Source organism: Mobula birostris, chromosome 15, assembly GCF_030028105.1.
Source record: "Mobula birostris isolate sMobBir1 chromosome 15, sMobBir1.hap1, whole genome shotgun sequence".
NCBI classification, from domain to species: domain Eukaryota; kingdom Metazoa; phylum Chordata; class Chondrichthyes; order Myliobatiformes; family Myliobatidae; genus Mobula; species Mobula birostris.
This window is the reverse complement of record NC_092384.1, coordinates 12,351,646-12,378,208: the sequence shown is the minus strand read 5'-3', so window position 1 is coordinate 12,378,208 and position 26,563 is coordinate 12,351,646. Positions and strand designations below refer to the sequence as shown.

Sequence of the window (26,563 nt, the reverse complement as noted above, 5' to 3'; positions counted from 1 at the left end):
GCTTGACAGGAAGCTCAGAGACCTTGGCCTTGACCCTGCTTTGTGCAGCTGGATCCTGGACTTCCTGTCAGACCACTGGCAGGTGGTAAGAGTGGGCTCTTTCACCTCCACCCCTCTGAATCTCAACACAGGAGCCCCTCAGGGCTGTGTAATAAGTGCCCTCCTTTACTCCCTGTATACCCATGACCGTGTCACCACCCACAGCTCTAATCTGCTCATTACATTTGCTGACAACACTACATTGATTGGCTTAATCTCAAACAATAACGAAGTGGCCTACAGGGAAGAAGTCATCTCTCTGACACAGTTGTATCAAGAAAACAACCTCTCCCTCAATATCGCAAAAATAAAGGAGCTGGTTGTGGATTACAGGAGGAATGGAGATGGGCTAACACCTATTGACATCAGTGGATCTGGCATTGAGAGGGTAAACAGCTTTAAGTTCCTCGGCATCCACATCACCGAGGACTTCACGTGGTCTGTACACACCAGCTATGTGGTGAAAAAGGCACAACAGTGCTTCTTTCACCTCAGACGGTTGAAGAAGTTTGGTAAAGGCCCCCAAATCCTAAAAACTTTCTACAGGGGCACAATTGAGAGCATCCTGACTGGCTGCATCACTGCCTGGTATGGGAACTGTAACTCCCTCAATCGCAGGACTCTGCAGAGAGTGGTGTGGACAGGCCAGCGCATCTGTAGTTGTGAACTTCCCATGATTCAGGACATTTACAAAGACAGGTGTGAGAAAAGGGCCTGTAGGATCATTGGCGACCCGAGTCACCCCAACCACAATCTAATTCAGTTGCTATCATCCAGGAAAAGCATAAAAGCCAGGACCAACAGGCTCTGGGACAACTTCTTCCACCAGGCCATCAGACTGATTAACTCACGCTGATTTGACTGTATTTCTGTGTTACATTGACTGTACTATTTATTATAAATTATTATAAATTACTATGATTGCACATTGCACATTTAGACAGAGACGTAACGTAAAGATTTTTACTCCCCATGTATGTGAAGGATGTAAGAAATAAAGTCAGTTCACTTCAATTCAATTTATGCACGTGCTGTGTCTATTCAGGAAGATCTGCAGGGCAGGGATTGTACGCTCGTGAAAATAATAACTTTAGGGTGTAAAACTCTATTTTGTCAGGCAGACTCACTGTGGTGCTGGGAAGAGAGCTGAATAGGCATCTGAGAGGAAGGAATGTTCGGGTTTGCAGGAGAGGGTGGAGGAGAGGACTGTTTGAATTACTGTTATACAATGTCAGTCTGACCTCGTTGGGACAAATAGCCCCTTTACCGTGCTGTAAAAGTTGTGAAATTCTGTGACTGCAAGAAATAGCCTAGCAGTAGTATCTTCAGACACCAACAGCAGTCAAGCCTCCTGCTCCTTCCTCCGTTCCAGTGACTCTCCATTCCTAGTGCCTTTGTGGAGGCCCATCCAGCACAGACTCAGGATCAGTTACCAGAACCCAAGATTTGGAAGGTGAAATTTGAAGGCAGAATACAAGATTAATGGCAGGATTCTTGGCAATGTGGAGGAACAGAGGGATCTTGGGGTCCACATCCACAGATCTCTCAAAGTTGCCACGTTCGTTGACAGGGTAGTTAAGAAGGTGAAGTGTGTTGGCTTTCATTATTCAGATTTCAGTTCTGCTGCTGCAAGGTTATGTTAAGCTCTGTAAAATATTGGTTAGAGCACATTTGGAATATTGTGTTCATTTCTGGTTTCCTCATTATAAGAATATGGAAGCTTCAGAGAGGGAGCAGAGGAGATTTACCAGGATGCCACCTGGAGCATGTTTTATGAAGGTAGTGTTTCTCTTTGGAATGAAGGAGGATGAGAGATAACTCAATAGAGGTGTATGAGATGATAAGAGTGGGTAGCCAGAGACTTTTTCCTGGTTGGGGTGGGGTCATGGAAAGGTTAATATGAGAGGGCATTACTTAAAGTGGAGAAATATATGGGGGTAAGTCAGAGATAAGATTTTAACACAGAGTAATGGGTGCATGGAATAGAGATACTGCAGTGGCATTTAGGAAACTCTTAGGCACGTGGATGATAGAAACATGGAGAGATAAGTAGAAAGGCAGGGTTAGATAGATCTTACAGTAAGTGAAAGGTCAGCACAAACCTGTGGGCCAAAGGATCCGTAATGATCTAAGTTCTATTTCTATGTTATATATTCCATGTTCCAGTGTGATTAAATTGGCACAATAACGAAGAGTGGACAGCAGCCAGAGGAACCAGAGAACACAGAAAAAAGCGGTGGGGAGAAGAGCTATGGTGACAAGGCAATAAAACACCCTTCCATCCTACCCGACACAGACCTATTTCATGCCGTAGCATTCCCTCCAGCCAGTGCTGGCGAGCTCCCGCCAGGTTGATGGTGAGCGTGGGCCGACAGTTCTCCACCATCATCACCGCCTGAGACAGCAGGTCATCGCTGAGCCGCACCACCACCTGCAGGGGGAGGGAGAACGAGGAAGGGTCAGATGGCTGGACGCCAGGTGAGAGAACCGAAGAGAATAGAGGGCTGCTCCTGCTCGTTGCACACTTCCCCACCCTCATCTACCAGTGGTCTGTTTTGCCATCCAGCAATGAGGGAGGTCCTCAGTGGAGGTCTCTCAGTGTGGGAGTCCTTCAGCTTTATTTTGGGAACCTGACGTGGAAAGTGTTCCACAGAGCAATACATGTAACAGATACTTTAAGTCAATTTATGACTCCCCAGCGACCTATCATTTCTTCAGCTGAGAAGAGATTATGTATATACAGAGTGTGAGAGGTGACGGGGCAGTCAAGGGTTCTGCCTGAGCTGACTACCTGCCCTCTTCGTGGGGTTAAGACTATGCCTGGGTGTCCCTGGAGAAAGATGCACACAGATGTCATGGATATAATAGGGGATTTCTGAAACCGACGGATGTCATAGGAACTCAAGAGCATTCTGGATACAGATTATTTATTTGAAACGCTGAATGGTGTGAATAATGGAATATTGTAGAATGGTAATAATGTGACACCGTAATTGCTAAATAAACCTCCTTTCAAAAGGAAAAAAAATGGTGGATCATCACTGACATATCATCCCCAACAGCAGCATCTATGGAGGCAATGCTTCATGAAGGCATTTGGACCATGCTGTCTTCTCATAGCTACCACCAGGCAGGAGATGCAGAAGCCCGAAGTCCCACACCATCAGGTTCCAGAACAGTCACTTCCATTCAACCATTTGTTTCTTGAACCAATCAGCACAGACCCTACACTTTAGCAACACTCTGAACACTGGGAACCCTTGGTATTAAAATTAAATTTTTGTTGATCTAATTGTGTTCTTTCTTATAAAACATGTGGAATTTATGTTTTTCTTGGGAATGCTGCTTATCTGATGCTCTGTGCCTGTGTTGCTGCTGCAAAGGTTAAGTGTCAGATTAAGGGGTCTGTTATTCAGGATAGAGATGAGAAGGAAATTCTTCACCCTGGCAAAAGTTCCATCCAAGAGGGCCATGGGGGCTTGGCTGCTGAGTATGTTCTAGAAAGAGATTGATAGATTTTTGGTTTGATGGAAAATGCATGTGGGAATAATGCAGGAAAGTGCTGAGGAGATAAATGGTAAACAGATGACTTCCTGCAGATGCTGGAAATTCAGAGTAATGCACACAAATTGCTGGAGGTACACAACAAGTCAGGCAGCATCTATGGAGAGGAATAAACAGTTGGATGGGGACCCTTCATCAGGATTAGACAGGAAGGGTGAAGAAGCCAGTATAGAAGTTTGGGAAGGGAAAGGCGTACAAGCTGGCAGGTGATAGGTGAGAGGCAAGATGGGTAAGTGGGGAAGGGAGGGATAAAGAGAGAAGCTGGTAGGTGATAGGTGGAAAAGGAAAAGGGCTGAAGAAGGAATCTGATGGGAGAGGAGTGGACCATGGGAGAAAGAGAAGGAGAAGTATCAGGGGCTGATAGGTAGGTGAGGACAATGGGTAAGAGGAAGCCAGAAAAGGGAATGGAAGAAGAGGAAAGCGGGAAGGGGGAGAAATTGGAGAAATTGATGTTCATGCTGTCAGGTTGTAGGGTATCAGCTTAAATATCAGGTGGTGCTCCTCCAATCTTGGAGTGGCCTCATCATGGCAGTAGAAGAAGCCATGGACCAACAAGTCATAATGGGCAGAACTAGGAGGCCTGAAATTCCTTGATCTAATTGAATAGCAGAGCAGGCAGGAGAGGCTGAAAAAACCCTTCCAACTTCATTTTCATGTGTTCTAATATTAATGTTCATACAAATTTACAAAGTTCATAAGGCCATAAGATATAGGAGCAGAAGTAGGCCATTCAGCCCATCGAGTCTGCTCTGCCATTCAATCAATGGCTGATCCAATTCTTCCAGTCATCCGCACGCCCCTGCTTTCACCCCATACCCTTGGATGCCCTGACTAATCAAGGACCTATCTATCTCTTCCTTAAATACACCCAATGACTTGGCCTCCACAACCGCTCGTGGCAACAAATTCCACACATTTATCACCCTCTGACTAAAGTAATTTCTCCGCATCTCAGTTCTAAAAGGGCGTCCTTCAATCCTGAAGTCGTGCCCTCTTGTCCTAGAATCCCCTACCATGGGAAATAACTTTGCTATATCGAATCTGTACAGGCCTCTTAACATTCTGAATGTTTCTATGAGATCCCCCTTCATTCTCCTGAACTCCAGGGAATATAGCCCAAGAGCTACCAGATGTTCCTCAACTGCTTTTTACAGCTGTCTAATTACTTAGCTATTTAAGGATTTAATTGGATGTCAGGAGCATTTGATGGACCATGTTCCGGTAGACAGATTTGATCAATTGATATTTGACAGTAGAAGCTTGGTTATTCAGCATCTGTTGAGTTTGACAGTTCCAGGTTAATCAATTATGCTGGTTACAATGATGATCAGCATGGTCCTTTCGTTGGATCATTTCATCCATATGGTCCTATCATCCAAGTGTCTCCTCAAATGCAGTCATGATATTAACTTGGGCACTCCTTCAGGGTGGTCTTAATGTCCACCTACACACTTCCTCACTGATATGAAGAGCCAACCATTGCAAAATGTACGGGATCAGTGTAAAGGATTTCACTGTGTTTGACTGGTGAAGCGTGTTCAAATCACACAGGAGAGTTTGTGAGGGACGAATGTTGAAAACTGCAGGCGGAATGGTGGGGGGGTCCCATTCTGACAGAGCTTTCTCAGAAACAAATAGAAAAGGGACATTCAGGGAGGCACAAGAGATCTGGGATATGAGGCAATGCACAAGACACTGGAGGAATTCATTGGGTTGGGCTCAAGTAGCACTCAGCTCCAACTCAGAGAGGCATTAGCTTTCAGAAGTAAATACAGACATTTCTGGAAACACGCAGCAGGCCAGGCTGCTTCTGTGGAGAGGGAAACAGATCAAAAATCTTTCATCAGACCTGATGAGTGTTTCCACCATTTTCAGATTTTATTTTGAATTTCCATAGTCTGCAGTTTTCCTTTTATTTTAAGTTATCCGTTGATGATTTTATGGCTAGGATTTCAGTGATTGCAATCAATGTTTCTACATCTTGTACAATTGCAATATCGAAGGATTACCGAGTTGTGGAGACGGAGGGCACAGAATCAGGTTCTCAGCCCACCACATCCATACTGGGCTTTTTGCCCATCTGAAAGAATGCCCAGGGACTATTTCAATGGGGAGAGCCTCACAGACAGGACATCACCAGTAGGACTCAGCCAGAGAGTTCTCAGTAACTCTTACACCAAGGGAATTCATCTCTGGTGAAATCTTGTGACCAACATGTTGGTCCAGTCATGTTTCTGCTGATGTTGCTGATCATACGGTGTCACTATTTAAAAATAATGCTTCTCCTGGGTTTATGCAACCATGGAAGAATTGCAAATACAGTAGATTCTGGTCAACTGGGATATATCAGGACAAGTACACTGAAGTTTCATGGAAATAGTTAAAATATAAGAAAGACAGACTACTGTTCAACTGAGTAACAAATCGTGTATCTAAATGAAATACATAACAAAATAGAACACTACCAAAACTACTACAGTACTATAAACTGTGTATTAACTCCTAATAGTTTTCACTGCAATATACCCTGCCATTCTTTGGATTGACTGTAAATGAACAAAATTCACACGGACACCTAGTGCAGATAATGGACTGCCTTCAAAGAATGCTTTTGATGATTGCATCCTCCTAATCTTCAATTTCATTGTAACACACAAGATGACACACCTTCAAATTCTTCTCAGTTCGTAACTTATTGAATTAGTTAAATCATTTCATTTTCACTCTCGGCCATTTCTAGCTTCTCCAAGTCTGAATGCTTGAAACCGCAGTGAGCAAGACAGTTCTGATTATTCACCAACTATCAGTAACAAAAATCACTGCTGTTTGAACACAATCACTCACAAATGATGCTATTTAAAATCTGTTCACTCTAAGCATGATATAGTGTCTAATGGCCAGACGACATGCATGTGACTGACACTAGTTAGAAACTGTTCAAGAACAGTCTCCTGCCCCTTTTAAGTAGCAGAGTGTCCCAAATAAACAAAGGGAATCCCAGCTATTTTCTTGATTAGTTTTTGTTCATTAAAAGTGTTCTCCTAAACAAGCAGCTGCCCCGATTAACTGATGGCCCAATTAACCAGAATCCACTGTATCTCAGCCTGTCAGCTTTACACCAAGGCCATCCAAGCGCTGCCACACAAATCTTTCCTTGTGCAGCTTGCAGTTTTTTTAAACATTCAAAACCTTAGCTGTGCATTTTCATAAGTTTCTGTCTCTGCAAAATATGCTAGGTTCAAACTTTCTGATTCCCTAGCTATCAACATTAACTTGCTCCTGTTTCTCTCTGCTGCGTCCTTTAAAATAGTCTCCATCTCATCTATCTGCTCCGTACAAGCCTAACGCTAATCCACCCACACTCCGTGCCTTAACTCTGGAAGGACATCTAGCTGACCAGATTGTGAACCTACAGGGACACAGAGCCATACAGCACAGGGACAAGCTATTCAGCCCATGGAATCCATGCTAATAGCACTACATCAAGTTTATTCTTCCTACATTGCCATTAACTACCCCCAGTTTCTACCACTTACCTCCTCACTAGGAGCCAACTAACATAACCTAAAACAGCGTATCTTTGGGACTTCCAGAGCACCTGGAAGAAACCCCACACAATGACAGGGAGAACATGAAAACTTCACATGGAAAGTAACTGGTCAGGATCAAACATAGGTCTCCAGAGCTGTGGTACAGTGAACATACCAGCTGAGCCACGGTGTTATCCATCCTTTCTCCTGCGAACACTGGTCAGCAAAAAGGCGCCACGGGCAACCCCTATCTATGTGGGGGCTGGGCTTCTGTGTGAGGGTGACTCGGGAATAGTTGAGGTACCCATCTCACCTACAACTGGAGGTCTCTCAAGGGGTGAGACATGATTGAGACTATCATCGTGGACATTATTCCTGCAAGAAGTCATAAAATCATAGACTACTACAGTGCAGAAACAGGTAGTTTCATGAAGTTTCCTGAAGAAACTTCTCATTCTCATTGTGAATGGCTGCCCCAGTAAGACTGAGATCCCTGATGCCTGACACCCCCAGCCAAAGGAACTATCATCTTTGATCTCACTACCCAAGAATTTTGTAGGTTTCAACGTGATCACCTCTCATCCTCCTAAACGTGAGAGTGTGCAGAATGGATAGATAATTGTCTGTTGCCTCTAAATCCTCAGTGGCACAGAGGAATCTTTAGGTCCAAGTCCCTACCTCCTTGAAAATGGTAACACATATAGATAGGCTATACTTGTCTTCATTTTCCAGGACATCAGGTATTAAAGCCAGGAAGTCATGTTGCTACTTTAGTTAGACCACATTTGAAATATTGTATGCAATTCTGGTCATTGCATTATAGGAAGGATACGTAGGCTTTGGAGAGGGTTCAGAAGTTTCCAAAATATTGTCTGGATTAAAGAGTATTAGCTACAAGAAGAGTTTGGACAAACTTGAATTATTTTCTCTTCAGTGTTGGAGGAGTGCCCTGTTAGAAGTATATAAAATTATGTGTGGCACAGGGTAGACATTGAGAGCCTGTTAGCCAGGGTGGAAATATCAACGACCAGTGGTGTGGCTTTAGGGTGAAAGGAGAAAGTTTAAAGATTTACAAGGCAAGGTTTTTTTACAAAGTGGTGGGTGACTGAAACGTGCTGCCAGTGGACAAGGTGGAGGCAGCTAAAGCAGGAATATTTAAGAAGCATTTAGACAGGCACAGAGAGGGAATGAGGAATATTAGCCATGTACAGGCAACATGGATTAATTTAGCTTGACATCATGCTCAGCATGGGCATTGTGGGCTGAAGGGCCTTTTCTTGTGCTGTACTGTTCTACACTCTACAGTATGTTCTTCTGACAGATGTCTTCTGATTTTTACCCTTTTCCTGCTGCGTGAACAAGGGACCACATCCGCAGTACCACCGATGCGGCAGAGAGGGCCTCAAGATGGCTGTGGCTCAAAAGAGGGGAGCCATGGAGTCATAAGTAGCTAGCCATCTGGACACAAGGTGGGGTCTGATCAGCCCCAGGTGGGTCACCTGGAGGAGGTTGTATGATGTTGAAAGACCCAAAACACCCGATGATTCCAGGAACATCACTGGAGATGTGTCCAGAAGCATCAATTGATGTATGTACACAGCTCTGATATTTCTGGCCACTAAGCTTTGAACAGAAATATTTCCAAAATGCTATTTGCCGCGGTGACTGGGTCAGTTTGGGTTTCTATATCTGTGAATTAAAACATAATAAAAATGCTGGAGGAACACAGCAGGTCAGGCTGCATCTGCGGAGCAGAATAACAAGCTAATGTTTTGTGCCAAAACCCTTCATCAGGACAGAGAGCAGGTCAGAGAAGTTGTCAGAAGTGTTATTGACATGAAATATTAACTCTGCTTCTCTCTTCACAGATACTATCTGACCGGCTCAGCATTTCCAGCAATTTTAATTTGCTCACTGTTTGATTCAGAGAAAATTGCCATTGAACACAGGAGAGAAGGGGGTTAGTTTGTTAAATGACAGTGACAGTGCTGCCTTCAGTGCTTGTAAAGTGTGATGCTTCCATGAAATAAAAGTTTGCGACTTAGAGACTCAGATTTTAAACATGATATTAGTTTGTGTATTGAAGGCTGCGAAAACAATACAAAGTTGCACAAAATTTCCACCACAATATCGATGTGTGCTACTAACTACCTTAGAAATGTGCAGTATCGCTCAGTTCTGCACTTTAGGTGATTTATGTTGGTGATGTAATTGTTCCTCTGGCAGGGAACAAACATTTCTGAGCCAAGGTTTCATCATGGTGTGCAAGTGTTCACAGGGGATCCTTCTCTGTGTGCTGTGTACAAGCCAGTACTTCTGAATCGCCAATGCAGTGACAGCACATTCCTATCAGTGGTGATTTTGGTATGAACTATAATTGGAGCAGCAGGCTGAGGATCTGCAGCAGTGCTGGCATTGAGCAGCAGAGCTTCGGCTAATGGGGATCAACCTCTCTGAGTCTAGTCTTCGGCAACTGATCTCATCCAGCCTAGGTGAGGCAGTGGGAGTGTGTTTAAAAGAGAGTAGGGTGTGGAAGTCGTTCATTTCTTCGGCAGTTGAACGGGGCACGACTGCGCAAGCCTGTGTAAGTCGGACCGTGAGGCAGCGGGAGTGTGTTTAAAAGAGAGATGATTAACGGAGCAGGTGACGTTGTAGCGGGCGGCGGAGTAGAGGGAGACAGAGTAGGAAGGCTTTGGCTCAAGCGGCTTCAGCGAGCAGAGGCTGAGGACGAGCTTCACTCCAAGTGAGGTAAGGCCAGGTAAATTCTTTTAATAAATCTAATTACCTTAAGCGTAGGTAATGGAGGCAGCAGTTAGCGCAGTCGAGTGCTCCGTTTGCAGAATGTGAGAAGTCAAGGCGAGCACCATCACCCCTGATGACTACACCTGCGAAAGGTGCATCCAGCTGCAGCTCCTGACAATCCGAGTTAGGGAACTGGAGCTGGAGCTGGATATACTTCGGATCATTCGGGAGGCAGAGGCAGAAATAAACAGGAGTTACAGGGAGAGAGTCACCCCTAAGGGTCAGGAGACAGGTAGCTGCGTGACTGTCAGGAGAGGGAAGGGGAATAGACAGAATGAGCAGAGCACCTCTGTGGCCATTCCCACCAATAATAAGTACATCGTTTTGGATACTGTTGATGGGGATGACTTACCAGGAACAAGTTGCAGTGGTTGCATCTCTGACACCAAGATGGGACCCTCAACTCAGAAGTGAAGGAGGGAAAAGAGGAGAGCAGTAGTGATAGGCGATTCGATAGTTAGGGGGACAGATAAGAGGTTCTGTGGAAGAGATCAAGAATCTTGGATGGATTGTTGCCTCCCTGGTGCCAAGGTCCATGATATCTCGGATCGAGTTCTCGGTATTCTCAAGAGGGAGGGTGAGCAGCCGGATGTCATGGTCCATGTAGGCACCAATGACGTGGGTAGGAAGAGTGAAGAGGTCCTGAAAGGTAAGTTTAGGGAGTTAGGTGCCAAGTTAAAGAATAGGACCTCCAGGATAGCAATCTCAGGATTGCTACCAGTGCCACGTGCAGGCGGGTTTAGAAATAGTAAGATAGCGCAGATCAACACGTGGCTGAAGACATGGTGCTGGAGGGAGGGCTTCAGATTTATAGATAACTGGGCAGTTTTCCAGGGAAGGTGGGACCTGTTCCGGCAGGACGGTTTACATCTGAACTGGAGGGGGACAAATATTCTTGCAGGTAGGTTTGCTAGAGAGGCTCCAGTGGATTTAAACTAGATACAAGGGGGGAGGGGAACCAGAGTGTAGGAACAGATGTAGGGGAGAAGGAAGAAAAAGAAGATAGTACAGTTGTTTGCACCATTGGGGATAAACAGAGAGTAAAAGGTGTAAAATTTCTTAAATGCATTTATTTTAATGCTAGGAGAAAGGTGGATGGGCTTAAAGCATGGATTGATACCTGGAAGTATGATGTGGTAGCTGTTAGTGAAACATGGTTACAGGAGGGGTGTGATTGGCAATTAAATGTTGCTGGATTTAATTGCTTCAGGTGTGACAAAATCAGAGGGACAAGACAGGGAGGTGTTGCATTGCTTGTCAGAGAAAATATTACAGCAGTGCTCTGGCAGGATAGGCTAGAGGGCTCATCTAGGGAGGCTACTTGGGTGGAACTGAGGAATGGGAAAGGTGTAGTAACACTTATGGAGGTGTATTATAGACCACCAAATGGGGAGCGAGAATTGGAGCAGCAAATTTGTAAGAAGACAGCAGATATTTGTAGTAAGCACAAGGTTGTGATTGTGGGAGATTTTAATTTTCCACACGTAGACTGGGAAGCCCATACTGTAAAAGGGCTGGATGGTTTGGAGTTTGTAAAATGTGTGCAGGATAGTTGTTTGCAGCAATACATAGAGGTACCAACTAGAGAAGAGGCAGTGTTGGATCTCCTGTTGGGGAATGAGATAGGTCAGGTGACGGAGGTTTGTGTTGGGGAGCACTTACAGTCCAGTGATCACAATGCTATTACTTTCAATATAACCATGGAGAAGGATAGGTCTGGACGCAGGGTTGAGATTTTTGATTGGAGAAAGGCTAACTTTAAGGAGATGCGAAAGGATTTAGAAGGAGTGGATTGGGACAATTTGTTTTATGGGAAGAATGTAATAGAGAAATGGAGGTCATTTAAAGGTGAAATTTTGAGGGTACAGAATCTTTATGTTCCTGTTAGGTTGAAAGGAAAGGTTAAAAGTTTGAGAGAGCCATGGTTTTCAAGGGATATTGGAAATTTGGTTCGAAAAAAGAGAGATATCTACAACAAATATAGGAGTAAATGAGGTGCTCAAGGAATATAAAGAATGTAAAAAGAATCTTAAGAAAGAAATTAGAAAAGCTAAAAGAAGGTATGAGGTTGCTTTGGCAAGTAAAGTGAAAATAAATCCCAAGGGTTTCTACAGTTATATTAATAGCAAAAGGATAGTGAGGGATAAAATTGGTCCCTTAGAGAATCAGAGTGGACAGCTATGTGTGGACCCAAAAGAGATGGGGGGAAACTCTGAATGATTTCTTTCCTTCGGTATTCACAAAGGAGAAGGATATTGAATTCTGTAAGATAAGGGAAACAGGTAGGGAAGTTATGGAAACTATGATGATTAATGAAGATGAAGTACTGGCGCTTTTAAGGAATATAAAGGTGGATAAGTCTCCGGGTCCTGACAGGATATTCCCTGGGACCTTGAGGGAAGTTAGTGTGGAAATAGCAGGGGCTCTGACAGAAATATTTCAAATATCGTCAGAAACGAGGATGGTGCTGGACGATTGGCGTATTGCTCATGTTGTTCCATTGTTTAAAAAGGGTTCTAAGAGTGAACCTAGCAATTATTGGCCTGCGAGTTTGACATCAGTGGTGGGAAAATTGATGGAAAGTATTCTTAGAGATGGTATATATAATTATCTGGATAGACAGGGTCTGATTCGAAACAGTCAACATGGATTTGTGCGTGGAAGGTCATGTTTGTCAAATCTTATTGAATTTTCTAAGAGGTTACCAGGAAAGTTGACGAGGGTAAAGCGGTGGATGTTATCTATATGGACTTCAGTAAGGCCTCTGACAAGGTTCCACACGGAATGTTAGTTAGGAAGGTTCAATCATTAGGTATTAATATTGAAGTAGTAAAATGGATTCAGCAGCGGCTGGATGGGAGACGCCAGAGAGTAGTGGTGGATAACTGTTTGTCAGATTGGAGGCCGGTGACTAGTGGTGTGCCTCAGGGATCTGTACTGGGTCCAATGTTGTTTGTCATATACATTAATGATCTGGACGATGGGGTGATAAATTGGATGAGTAAGTATGCAGATGATACAAAGATAGGTGGAGTTGTGGATAATGAAGTAGGTTTTCAAAGTTTGCAGAGAGATTTAGGTCAGTTAGAAGAGTGGGCTGAAAGATGGCAGATGGAGTTTAATGCTGATAAATGTGAGGTGCTACATTTTGGTAGGACTAATCAAAATAGGACATACATGATAAATGGTAGGGCATTGAAGAATGCAGTAGAACAGAGGGATCTAGGAATAATGGTGCATAGTTCCCTGAAGGTGGAATCTCATCTGGATAGGGTGGTGAAGAAAGCTTTTGGTATCCTGGCCTTTATTAATCAGAGCATTGAGTATAGGAGTTGGGATGTAATGTTGAAATTCTACAAGGCATTGGTGAGGCCAAACTTGGAGTATTGTGTACAGTTTTGGTCACTGAATTATAGGAAAGATGTCAACAAAATAGAAAGAGTACAGAGAAGACTTACTAGAATGTTACCTGGGTTTCATCACCTAAGTTACAGAGAAAGGTTGAACAAGTTGGAACGTATTCTTTGGAACGTAGAAGGTTGAGTGGGGACTTGAGAGAGGTATTTAAAATTATGAGGGGGATGGATAGAGTTGACGTGGATAGGGTTTTTCCATTGAGAGTGGGGGAGACTCAAACAAGACGACCTGAGTTGACAGTTAAAGGACAAAAGTTTAGGGGTAACATGAGGGGGAACTTCTTTACTCAGAGAGTGGTAGCTGTGTGGAATGAGCTTCCAGCAGGAGTGGTTGAGGCAGGTTCAATGTTGTCATTTAAAGTTAAATTGGACAGATATATGGACAGGAAAGGAATGGAGGGTTATGGGCTAAATGCAGGTCGGTGGAACTAGGTGAGAGTAAGAGTTCGGCACGGACTAGAAGGGCCGAGGTGGCCTATTTCCGCGCTGTAATTGTTATACGGTTATATATGTTATATGGTACATCCTATTCAATCACTACTGACTTGTAATTACACACAGCCTTAAAGTCACACTAGCCAATGCGGTTTATTTATTATTTACCACCAGATCCTCTCAACAGAGGTATTTTGGCTTTACTTTCTTCTGGTTTTCTCCCTTCTTTGTCCAATGGGACTATCTTATGTTCATATATATTTACATGTGCACATTTAGACTGTCAGTACTTTGTCCAAGTGACTAGTCTTCACCCTGTTAGGGGAAAAAAGTTTGAGACAGAGACTGGCTGTTGTCCTCATTGAGGGAGTGGCTGAGGCAAACTTCTTTTTCATTGCTTCAGTTCAATTTTGACCAACAAGCAGGTTTAAAGCCATCTATCCAGTTATGATCACATTGCTAAGACTAGCAAATTTCTACAGACTTAGGGTGGAGAGCATTCTGACTGGTTGTATGGTATGAAGACTCTAATGCACAGGACTGAAAGAGGCTGCAGAGGATTGTAGGCTCAGCCAGATCCATTGCAGGCACAAACCTCCCTATCATCAAAAGCATCTTCAAAAGGCACCTCCTCAAGAAGGTTACATTCTTCATTAAGTGCCCCCACCATCCCGGACATGCCATCTTCTCATTCCTGAAATCATGGTGGAGATACAGGAACCTGAGGGCACACACTCGATGTTTTAGAAGCAGCTTTTTCCTGTCAGGCCTGCAGAGGCAGGTACTTCGTAGTCTCCATGCAGCTAACAGGAGTCCCCTGCCATTCATTTCCAAATCACCACCTGCAGCCTATTTAAACCCCAATCTCATCCACAATCCTTATTCACTCATCAAACCAGACAGCTTCAATCAGTTGCTCCTAGTTGTCTGTTGTCTGTTGTGTCTCTTGGTTATTGGTCCCTCATGGCCTGTTATTTTGCTATCTAGTATGTAAGTTATTAGTTTCTGCTGAATCATCTCTGCAGCTCTGCTTTTGGGTCAAATCTCCTCTACATTTCCTGCCAGGATGAGTGAGCCAATGATTGACCCAGCAGAGTAGGTTTGCCTGAAGGAGGTCGACTCTTGACAGGAGCACACCAATCCTGAAACAGTAGGAACCCATTATCCATTTGTTCAACACTCTCAAACAACTCCCTGTCTCAATACACAACCCCATGTCAGTCAACCCCTCCCTCCAAGCCTTGGATCTGAGTGTCCAAACGCTTTGACAGATCCCCAATCTGACACTGCAGCTTCCTGTCCCACTCTATCCATCGACCAAGCCAAAGTTGTCTTTTCATTTCTCTCTTGATTGGGTGAGCTCTGAACTGGGCCACCATTAACTGGGACAATACAGCTACCATTTGCAATAAATGTGAAGATTTTTCCTCTGAGATGTGTCGGGTTTTTGATCGTGTGGAAGTGAAAGGGAAGCAGCAGATCTGATATTTCCCTTGTGTCCAGGCTACCGACTGGTGCTGGATTTCACTGTAAAATCCAGGACTCTCATAGTGGAGTACGGCTGGAATGCAGAAGTACTGCTGGCCCATTACCATCACAGTCTCTCACAGCGCTTGAAAGTCAAGCTGTCTACCCGGGAGCTGCCCACCAACCTCAAAAGCCTGAACACTCTGGCCCTCTGAATAGGCAAGCATCTTATGAAATGATCCTCCAGATCATCAGCCAGAATCCCACTTCCATTCCCAGAACTATTTCAGGCTACAGAACCCATCATCGATGCCTCCAGAAGCTAGGCAATTAGAGAGAGAGCTCTCTTAACATCTACTCCCCTCCGAGAGTGTGAGTAAAGGTGGAGAAACAAGGTGTGCAGTTACTGCTGAGCCACAATCACCCACACATCAAATTCCCACTGTGACCAGGAAAACAACACCACCAGGTAGAGACAAGGAGCCTTCTACCTGGCAAGCTCCCCCCAGCCTCTCTTCCAGAACTCACTCTCTCTGTCCTCCTTCACACCCCGATGGCTTTACACGCACAGGAAGCTGTGGTGGATTCTGGCACAGCAGGCAACTTTCTGGACTGGACTGTGTGTGTGCAGCTTGGACTCTCTACTGAGCCTATCCCTCACCACCTCTGCATCACAGCCATTGACGGACATGCCGGGGGGTCTGGTATGGTCAGAATGTGCACACGGTTTGTGCACATGAGCATCTGGGAGCACTGCAAGTACATCCAATTCCTCCTAATTGACTCACCCAACATCCCTCTCATATTGGATTACCCCTGGTTCCCCACTCATGACCCTCACTTTGTCTGGTCATCTAGCTCACTGCTGAGTTGGGGACCCACCTGCCTGCAAACTCATCTGACTTCACCCAGTAAATCTGAGGAGACAGAGGAAACTCTTGACCTCATCAAACTCCCACAGGAATACCACAGCTTAGCCATCACCTTCAGTGAAAAGGGAAGCCAGCACCCTGCCTCACAGACCAACATCTGTGTGATCGACCTCCTCCCAGGCAGCATCCCTCCCTGAGGTCATCAGCTCTCCCTCTCCCCTCTTAAGACTCAAGCCATGAATGATACATTGCCAAAGCACTATAGTATGGCTTCATTCAACCACCCTGATCCCCAGCTGGTGCAGGATTCTTCATCATCAAAAAAAAGATTAGGGGTTTTCATTCCTGTACTGACTCCCATGGACTCAACAAAAACACCATTAAGAGCCACTGCCCTCTCCCCTTGAAACACTCCACGGTGCCCAGATCCTCATCAAACTGGATCTATGGTGCGTGTACAACCTGATCTGCATCTGCCAGGGGTATGAGTGGAAGACGGCATTCATCGTACCCACTGACTACTATGAATACCTGGTGATGTCTTTCAGACTTTCCAGAAGTCCAGCCATTTTCCAAGCCTTCATCAACAAGATATTCTGAGACATGCAACACAGGTATGTGTTTGTCTACCTCAACAATATCCTCTTCCTCACCATGGACCCCCAAAACTACATCTGTCACTTCTGTTCAGTTCTTCAGTGTCTCCTTGAAAACCAGATGTACAAACGTACTACAAGTTAGAAAAATGCCAGTTCCACACTCCAATCATTTCCTTCCTGGGTTACATCCTTTCATCCCAAGGCATAAACACGGATGCAGTGAAAATATGTGCTTTTATTGAATGGCCCTGACCGCACTCCCTCAAATAGCTACAGCACTGTTTGGGCTTCCCCAATCTCTATCATCATTTCATTATGAACGACAGCCAAATCGCCAGTTCTCATCCACGATCCTTGTTCACTCATACATATCAGACAGCCTCAATTAGTTGTCTGCTGTGATAGTTTGTTTTCTCTTTGTTTGTGGACCAACATGGCTTGTTCTTTTGCTGTCTAGTATTAAAGCTATTGGCTTCTGCTGAAATGCCTCTGAAGCTCTGCTTTTGCGTCAAGTCTCCTCCACATTTCCAGACACTTCCCATCCACCATCATATTTCTGAATCAACCATGAACTATGAACACATGAACATAATCTCATACTCCTCTTATGCACTATGTTTTTGAAACTTGTAGCAATTTTACATCTTCCACCACTGTTGCCACAAAACAGCAAATTTCATGATATACAGTAAGTCAGTGATAGTAAACCTGAATCCGATTCAGAATGTAATGTGCTCTCTGTAGGCTGCAAAATTCCCAGTCACAACAGTGGCTTCTATTGAAAGAGATATCACCATGGAATGCCAAGAGTTTGAGAAAAGAACAGTATCAGTTCAGATCATTCCTTACCCTGTGGCATACACGAAGACACAATGCAGACAATGGGGCATTTGATGAACTCCACTTCCTTCACTGCCCACACTCACAGGCTGTTTCATTTCTCCACAGTCTGAGTAACTTACCTCCTTTCATCCTTTCCTCACTCCTCTGCCCCCATCCCTCCTCATTCTTCATCTCTCCCTACCTCTATATCCTCTCCACCTGAACTCCCAATTCACCTCCCTCTCACCCCTCCCATCCTCACCCCTCCCCACCCTTGCCACTCTCACCTTCTCCTCAATCCTCAACCCCCATTCTTCCCCATTCCTATCCTCACACCTCATCCCCATCGCTTTCAATTCCTTCACCTACATTCGCACCCTCTCATCACTCCTCCCATCTCATTCAACACCATTCCCACCATCCGCATCCCTCCTTTCTCCTCCATCTTCATCTCTCCCCACCCCTCCTAGCTTCACTCCCTCCCCACACCCATTTTCCTGACTCCTTCCTACTTCATTCTCTACTCACCCCTCCCATTCTATCCCCTGCAGACCACTTTCACCCTCATCCCTCGCCCACACTTCCACCCTTATCCCTCCCCACCACCACTCCCACCCTCATCCCACCCCACCACCACTCCCACCCTCATCCCTCCCCACCATGATCCTAACTCACCATCTCTCCCACTCTCATCCCTTCTCAACACTCCCATTCTCATCTCTCCTCACTCCTCCATTCCTGATCTAATCGATTGTGCCTCCAGACAACGTGTCAGGGTTCCATCATCACAAATACAAGTGATTCTGCAGTTGTTGGAACTGCACACAAATTGCTTAGGAACAAAATACTGCAGCACAGGCAGTATATATAATAATTAGCTGACATTTAGGACTGAGTCCTGATGAAGGGTCTCTGCCTGGAATGTCAACTATTTTTATTCTCCTCCATTGATGCTATCTGACCTGCTGAGTTCCTGAGCATTTTGTGTGTTGTCCATTAGTACAATCCTTGTCTGACCAATAGGACAAACTGAGCACAGGGACTGATATGCAGCAAGGGGTCCTAAGCACTGAAGTATGACCCCACCCCACCCAAGAAGTTTCATAGTATCAGTTTCAACTTGGGACAGTTCCTTTTTCTGATCACTACCTACTGCCCTCTCTCAGCTCCCGTATCAGTACTCCCCCATGTGGAACACCATCTGGAGGAAATGCTGCCAGTAGAAACCATAGAAACCATAGAAACTACAGCATAGAAACAGGCCTTTTGGCCCTTCTTGGCTGTGCCGAACCATTTTCTGCCTAGTCCCACTGACCTGCACACGGACCATATCCCTCCATACACCTCCCATCCATGTATCTGTCCAACTTATTCTCAAATGTTAAAAAAGAACCCGCATTTACCACCTCGTCTGGCAGCTCATTCCATACTCCCACCACTCTTTGTGTGAAGAAGCCCCCCTTAATGTTCCCTTTAAACTCCTCCCCCGTCACCTTAAACCCATGTCCTCTGGTTTTTTTCTCCCCTTGCCTCAGTGGAAAAAGCCTGCTTGCATTCACTCTATCTATACCCATCATAATTTTATATACCTCTATCAAATCTCCCCTCATTCTTCTACGCTCCAGGGAATAAAGTCCCAACCTATTCAACCTTTCTCTGTAACTGAGTTTCTCAAGTCCCGGCAACATCCTTGTAAACCTTCTCTGCACTCTTTCAACCTTATTTATATCCTTCCTGTAATTTGGTGACCAAAACTGAACACAATACTCCAGATTCGGCCTCACCAATGCCTTATACAACCTCATCATAACATTCCAGCTCTTATACTCAATACTTTGATTAATAAAGGCCAATGTACCAAAAGCTCTCTTTACGATCCTATCTACCTGTGACGCCACTTTTAGGGAATTTTGTATCTGTATTCCCAGATCCCTCTGTTCCACTGCACTCCTCAGTGCCTTACCATTAACCCTGTATGTTCTACCTTGGTTTGTCCTTCCAACGTGCAATACCTCACACTTGTCAGTATTAAACTCCATCTGCCATTTTTTAGCCCAGTTTTCCAGCTGGTCCAAGTCCCTCTGCAGGCTCTGAAAACCTTCCTCACTGTCTACTACACCTCCAATCTTCGTATCATCAGCAAACTTGCTGATCCAATTTACCACATTATCATCCAGATCATTGATAACGATGACAAATAACAATGGACCCAGCACTGATCCCTGTGGCACACCACTAGTCACAGGCCTCCACTCAGAGAAGCAATTCTCTACCACCACTCTCTGGCTTCTTCCATCAAGCCAATGTCTAATCCAATTTACCACCTCTCTATGTATACCTAGCGACTGAATTTTCCTAACTAACCTCCCATGCGGGACCTTGTCAAAGGCCTTACCGAAGTCCATGTAGACAATATCCACTGCCTTCCCTTCATCCACTTTCCTGGTAACGTCCTCGAAAAACTCCAATAGATTGGTCAAACATGACCTACCACGTACAAAGCCATGTTGACTCTCCCTAATAAGTCTCAGTTTATCCAAATGCTTGTAGATTCTGTCTCTTAGTACTCCCTCCAATAACTTACCTACTACCGACGTTAAACTTACTGGCCTATAATTTCCCGGATTACTTTTCGATCCTTTTTTAAACAATGGAACAACATGAGCCACTCTCCAATCCTCCGGCACCTCACCTGTAGACAACCACATTTTAATTATTTCAGCCAGGGCCCCTGCAATTTCAACACTAGTCTCCTTCAAGGTCCGAGGGAACACCCTGTCAGGTCCCGGGGATTTATCCACTTTAATTTTCCTCAAGACAGCAAGGACCTCCTCCTTTTCGATCTGTACAGTTTCCATGATCTCACTACTTGTTTCCCTTAATTCCATAGACCTCATGCCAGTTTCCTTAGTAAACACAGACGCAAAAAACCTATTTAAGATCTCCCCCATTTCCTTTGGTTCCGCACATAGCCGACCACTCTGATCTTCAAGAGAACCAATTTTATCCCTTACAATCCTTTTGCTCTTAATATACCTGTAAAAGCTCTTTGGATTATACTTCACTTTGACTGCCAAGGCAACCTCATGTCTTCTTTCAGCCCTCCTGATTTCTTTCTTAAGTATTTTCTTGCACTTCTTATACTCCTCAAGCACCTTATTTACTCCCTGCTTCCTATACACGTCATACAACTCACTCTTCTTCTTTATCAGAGTTGCAATATCCCTTGAGAACCAAGGTTCCTTATTCCTATTCACCTTGCCTTTAATCCTGACAGGAACATACAAATTCTGTACTCTCAAAATTTCTGCTTTGAAGGCTTCCCACCTACCGATCACATCCATGCCAGAGAACAACCTGTCCCCAATCCACGCTTTTTAGATCCTTTCTCATTTCTTCAAATTTGGCCTTCTTCCAGTTAAGAACCTCAACCCTAGGACCAGATCTATCCTTGTCCATGATCAAGTTGAAACTAATGGTGTTATGATCACTGGAACCAAAGTGCTCCCCTTCACAGACTTCTGTCACTTGTCCTAACTCATTTCCTAACAGGAGATCCAATATTGCATCCCCTCTAGTTGGTCCCTCTATATATTGATTTAGAAAACTTTCCTGAACACATTTTACAAACTCTAAACCATCTAGACCCCTAACAGTATGGGAGACCCAATCAATATATGGAAAATTAAAATCCCCTACCACCACAACTTTATGTTTCCTGCAGTTGCCTGCTATCTCTCTGCAGATTTGCTCTTCCAATTCTCTTTGACTATTGTATTGTAGTAGTAAGGGTATTGAGTACAGTCTGGCTGGGGGAACTTCAATGACCTTCACTACAAGGTGCTGGTACTAAGCTGGTGAGATCCCAGAGAACATTGATATAGCAGGTAGTGAGGCCACATTGTCCCTTTGGAGGCAAAGCTCTTCTTCACATTGGGTATACACCTAGCTGCAAAAGATTCATACTGATTGATTTTTGAAGAGGTAAAGAGTAGCTGGCAGGTTTTGTCTTAATCACGGTGACAGACAACTCAGGGCTTTGGCTTCTCATCAGCTTTCCACATTTATCACAGAAACAGCAGCTGCAGTGTAGATCAGTGTTTACTCATGAAGCCAGACAATCCAGTGGCATCTGTTATACTCCCTCGTGCCTCAATGGCTTAACAATAACAGAGTGCAATTTGTAGCAAAGGCCGTCGTCAAGCCTCACGACTGCTTCACCCGGAACTGCTAGAATCAGGTCAGTGACTTCGCCCAGTGAAAGTGCATTGCAAAGCACCACAATGGGGGGGGGGGGGGAGTGACAAATAAAGGGAGTGGGGAAAGAAATTGAGAAACTCAGAAAAGATTGACAAAAGAAGATATTGAAGTCAGGGCAATGAGGAAGAGTAGGAGAGAAATGGGAGAGAGGAGGAAAAAGAAGAGGAAATGAAGAGAGAATGAGAGGAAAAGAAAAATAGAAAAGGAGAGAGAGAAACTTGACTGAAGAAGAGAACAGGGCAAGACAAAAAACAAAATGAAGTGATGAAATTCAGAAAGTGAGGGAATTTGAAGAAGCATAGGAATAGACACTTTCGTGACCTTAGGATGTCCCCCAAAGCCCACTGGTGGAGCTTAAGCAGACCTGAAAGTGTTATGGTCTAGCAGACTGTGTAGGGTGAACCAGAAGCAGCAGAGCAGAGTGACGGGACAACTAACTAAGGAATATGCAAAAGTTATCAGCCGTAAGTTGAAGTATGGAGAGCAGGCAGATTGGAAATGGTCTGCAAACTGGGAAGAGAAGTAGGGTAGGAGGAAGAATAGGTAGGCTGAAAAGACAGAATGAATCACATAAGGCACAGAGGCAGAAAGCAGTAGGCAGAAGCGGAACTGGTAAAGCTACTGTGGATCTGAAAGGGTCAAGCTCAAATGCACTTGAAAGTATGACATCAGTGTGAAGTTACAGAGAACTTGGAAGGAATACAGCAGGTGGGAGTTTACATGGACTTGAAAGGGGTGTGACCTGGTAGACCGTATTGGGTGAACCAGGGTCCAAAATTACTAGCAGCAACCCAGGAATGCGCAACAGTAGTCAACCATGGGTTGAAAGATGAAGGACAGAGAGACTGAGAGTTAACTCATCTAAGTAGCACAAGGGAAGCAAGGGACTGCTTCTGGATGACTCCATGACACTGAAACCACCCCTTTTTCCTCATTTATGACACTGCACATCCCCCAACCACTCCAAAACTAGGATACTAGTTGGAGCAGACATGAGATCCTGTCCTGTTCCTTTTGTCAAACTCCACTGGCGACTGACCTGCAATGAATTCGATTCTTGATCGTCACCAAGTTGTCTTCCTCACTGACTTTTACAAAATTATGGAGACTTACAGCATGGAAACAGGCCCTTCGTCCCAACTCATCTATGATGAGTGTTGCTCGAAAGCTAGTCCTTCACCCTGCATTTTGCCTAACCCTCTCCTATCTATGTACTTACCTAGATCACTTGGAGACATTGCTAATGTGCCCACATCAACAACTACTTCATTCAAAATATGCATCATCCTATGCCTGAAGAAGCTGCCCTTGCTGTCCCATATAAATCTCTCATCTCTTGTTTCATGCTTGGGTACAGTGTGCCTCTGGAATGGCCAATGCCTTTTGCCCATCTCCAGTTACCCTCAAGTCAGGTTCAAGAAGCAGGTGCCTTCCTAAACCACTGGAGTCCATTTGTTGAGGGAACAACTGTTTGGTGGGGACTTTCAAGACATTGACCCAGCGATGGAATGGGGGTTTGTGTTTAAGTCAGGATGGTAGTGAGTAACAGAGATGAGAATTCTCAGTTCAGAGTGACCTAACATTCGTTCTGTAACTGTGATCCTTTGACCTAAACACCCCAGCCATGGAAGAAAACACATTCAGATTCAGATTTATTTATCACGTGTACATGGAAACATACAGTGAAATTTGCGTTAACAACCAACACACCCAAGGATGTGCTGGGGGCAGCCCACTAGTGTTGGCACACATTCCGGCAACAACATGGTTGCACACATGTTCAGCAGAACAACAGAAAACACCAGAAAACAGAATGCTAAGCCACAAATGTCTATCCTGTCAAGCCTATTAAGAATCTTACATGTTTCCATGACAGCATCATGTAGGCCCAGTCAAATTCATCTCTACCCTCAGAATAAAGGGAGGAAGTTAAACATTTGCACTTGCACAGAACAAGGCTTTTGGACACATGGCATGTTATCCTTCTCACCTCTCCAGAGCAACCTTCCTTACGCATGTAGCTCCTGATGCAGGTCCATATTTTGCTCTTTGATAGCATAGCACCCCCTGTAGCCTCTTCAAAATTCTCATAGCTGCCATACATCTTGACCACACTCTGCATGATTCGTACAGCCTGGAAGAGATTGAGAGAAAAGAACGACGATTATCCTCCGGTGTTCAATTCTGGAACTTGCCGTAAAGCACAGGGAGTGGCCCAAAATGTTGTGTCAGACTAACTAAACTGGTAACTAAACGGCTCACTAAACTAATCTCTTCTGCCTACACAATGTCCATATCCATCCATCCATTCTCTGCACATTCATGTGTCTAAGAGCCTCTTGAACTTCGTATCATATTTGCCTCCACTGCCATTCTTGGCGGCACATTCCAGGTACCCATCACTCCCTGTGTAAAAAACAGCTTGTTCTGCACCTCTCCTTTAATTAAACTTAACCATCATCCTCCTCATCTTAAATGCATTCCCTCAGTTATTAGGTACATGTTCCTTTGTTTTTGGTTCATAGAAACATAGAAAACCTACTGCAGGCCCTTCATCCCACAAAGTTGTGCCGAACATGTCCCTAACTTAGAAATTACTAGGCTTACCTAAAGCCCTCTATTTTTCTATGCTCCATGTAACTATCCAAAAGTCTCTGAAAAGACCCTATCGTATCCGCCTCCACCACCATTGCCGGCAGCCCATTCCACGCACTCACCACTCTCTGAGTAAAAAATTTACCCCTGACATCTCTCTGTACCTACTGCCAGCACCTTAAACCTGTGCCCTCCTGTGGCAACCATTTCAGTTCTGGGAAAAAGCCTCTGACTGTCCACACGATCAATGCCTCTATCTTATACACCTCTATCAGGTCACCTCTCATCCTCTGTCTCTCCAAGGAGAAAAGGCCGAGTTCACTCAACCTATTCTCATAAGGCATGCTCCCCAATCCAGACAACATCCTTGCAGATTTCCTCTGCACCCTTTCTATGGCTTCCACATCCTTCCTGTAGCGAGGTGACCAGAACTGAGCACAGTGCTCCAAGTGGGGTCTGACCAGGGTCCTATATAGATGCAACATTACCTCTCGGCTCCTAAACTCAATTCCATGATTGATGAAGGCCAATACACCATACGCCTTCTTTTTTCCTTTTCTGTTCTTGTATGAATTGTGAATTTGTGGAGAATTGTGGAGAATCCTTGCATGCTTGAGTTTTTCTGACAATGGGGATCTATTAAGAAGTGAAATACTTCCCTTATCCCTCACCACCTCAATGAATCAGTACAACATTGGCTGTGTTGTGGAGATCTGCAGTCATGAAGGCATTGGGCCCTTGGAGAGGCAGATAACATATGTCTCCCTAAGAGCGCAAGAACCTTTATTTCCCATACCCATTCTGACATGTTGGTCCATGGCCTCATAATGAGATTGGAGGAGCAACACATCATATGCCATCTGGGTAGCCTCCAATCTGCCAGCGTGAAGATAGATTTCTCTAACTTCTAATAATTTCTCTCCCCTCTCCTTTTCCTGTTTTCCCATTCCTCATTCTGGCTCCCCTCTTACCCCTTCCCTTCTCCTCACCTGCTCATCACCTCCCTTTGGTGCCCCTCCTCCTTCCTTTTCTTCCATGGTCCTCTCTTATTAGATTTCTTCTTCATTAACCCTTTACCTTGTCCATCTATCATCTCCCAGCTTCACATCATTCCACTACCCCACCTACCACCTTTCCCCTCACTTGGCTTCACCTATCAGCTGCCAGCTTGTACTCCTTCCCCTCCCCCCAGCTTCTTATTCTGGCTTCTTCCCCCTTCCTTTCCAGTCCTGATAAAAGATCTCAGCCTTGACTGTTTAATCCTCTCCATAGATGATGACTGCCTGCTGAGTTCCTCCAGCATTTTGTGCTTGCTAGTCTGGATTCCCAGCATCTGCAGAATCTCTTGTGTTGCAGATAACATCAACTTGTGCTCAGTGAAGAATGTGAGTAAGGTCTTGGTGCCCTCAAACAATAGAGAGCTGAAGAAAACTTGTACTACCTCAATGTATTTATGTGGTGAAATGATCTGTATAGATGGTATGCCAAACAAAGTTTTACACAATACCTCAACACAGGTGACAGTAATAAACCAATTTACCAAACAGAATGAGCCATGCTCATTCTTCCTGACTTCAGCTAACTGATCATTACCAGACAGCACAGTGATGCAGCGGGTAGAGCCCTACCTCAATGTACCAGAAACCTGAGTTTAATCCTAGCCTTGGGTACTGCTTATGTGGGGTTTGCATGTTCTCCCTGTGACCATGTGGGTTTCCTCTGAGTGCTCCATTTTCCTCCCATATCTCAAAGACGTGGGGGGTGACAGGTTAATTGTGTCAGTGAATGACAGAATCTGGAGAAGTTAATGAGAATATAGGGGGTATAAATAATGACATTATTGCAAATGGTGGTTGAAGGTCAGATTAGACTCAATGGGCCAAAGGACCTGTTTCAATGTAGTATCTCTCGATGAATCTATGGGCAAAATATGCATCTGCAAACATTACAGAGAGTTTGGGCTGAGGTTCACTCATCATTTCAAGGATTGTGCAACAATCAATCTATTAACTCCTTTGCAGTGCTGTGGCAGGGCTGTAATATTGATTGGCTCAACTTAATGGGGTAGATCTTAAATCAATGACTCACCTACTCTCAGTTCTTCATTATTTGAGGGGAACAAGGCTTTACTCACATTCTCCACTCAGCACAAATTGATATTA

General features: G+C 44.5%; 1 protein-coding gene across 3 annotated transcripts in view; it reads right to left on the bottom strand.

Moving 5' to 3' along the window:
• Positions 1 to 26,563, bottom strand: part of LOC140210402 (microtubule-associated tyrosine carboxypeptidase 1-like) — a 94,528-nt gene that overhangs the window by 21,423 nt on the left and 46,542 nt on the right. For all 3 annotated transcript variants that reach the window (XM_072279331.1, XM_072279333.1, XM_072279332.1), the window contains 2 exons: positions 23,797 to 23,940; positions 2,338 to 2,470 (listed from right to left, as the gene is read on the bottom strand). In XM_072279331.1, the coding sequence (XP_072135432.1) occupies positions 2,338 to 2,470; positions 23,797 to 23,940 (277 nt within the window). The remainder of the gene's footprint in view (positions 1 to 2,337; positions 2,471 to 23,796; positions 23,941 to 26,563) is intronic.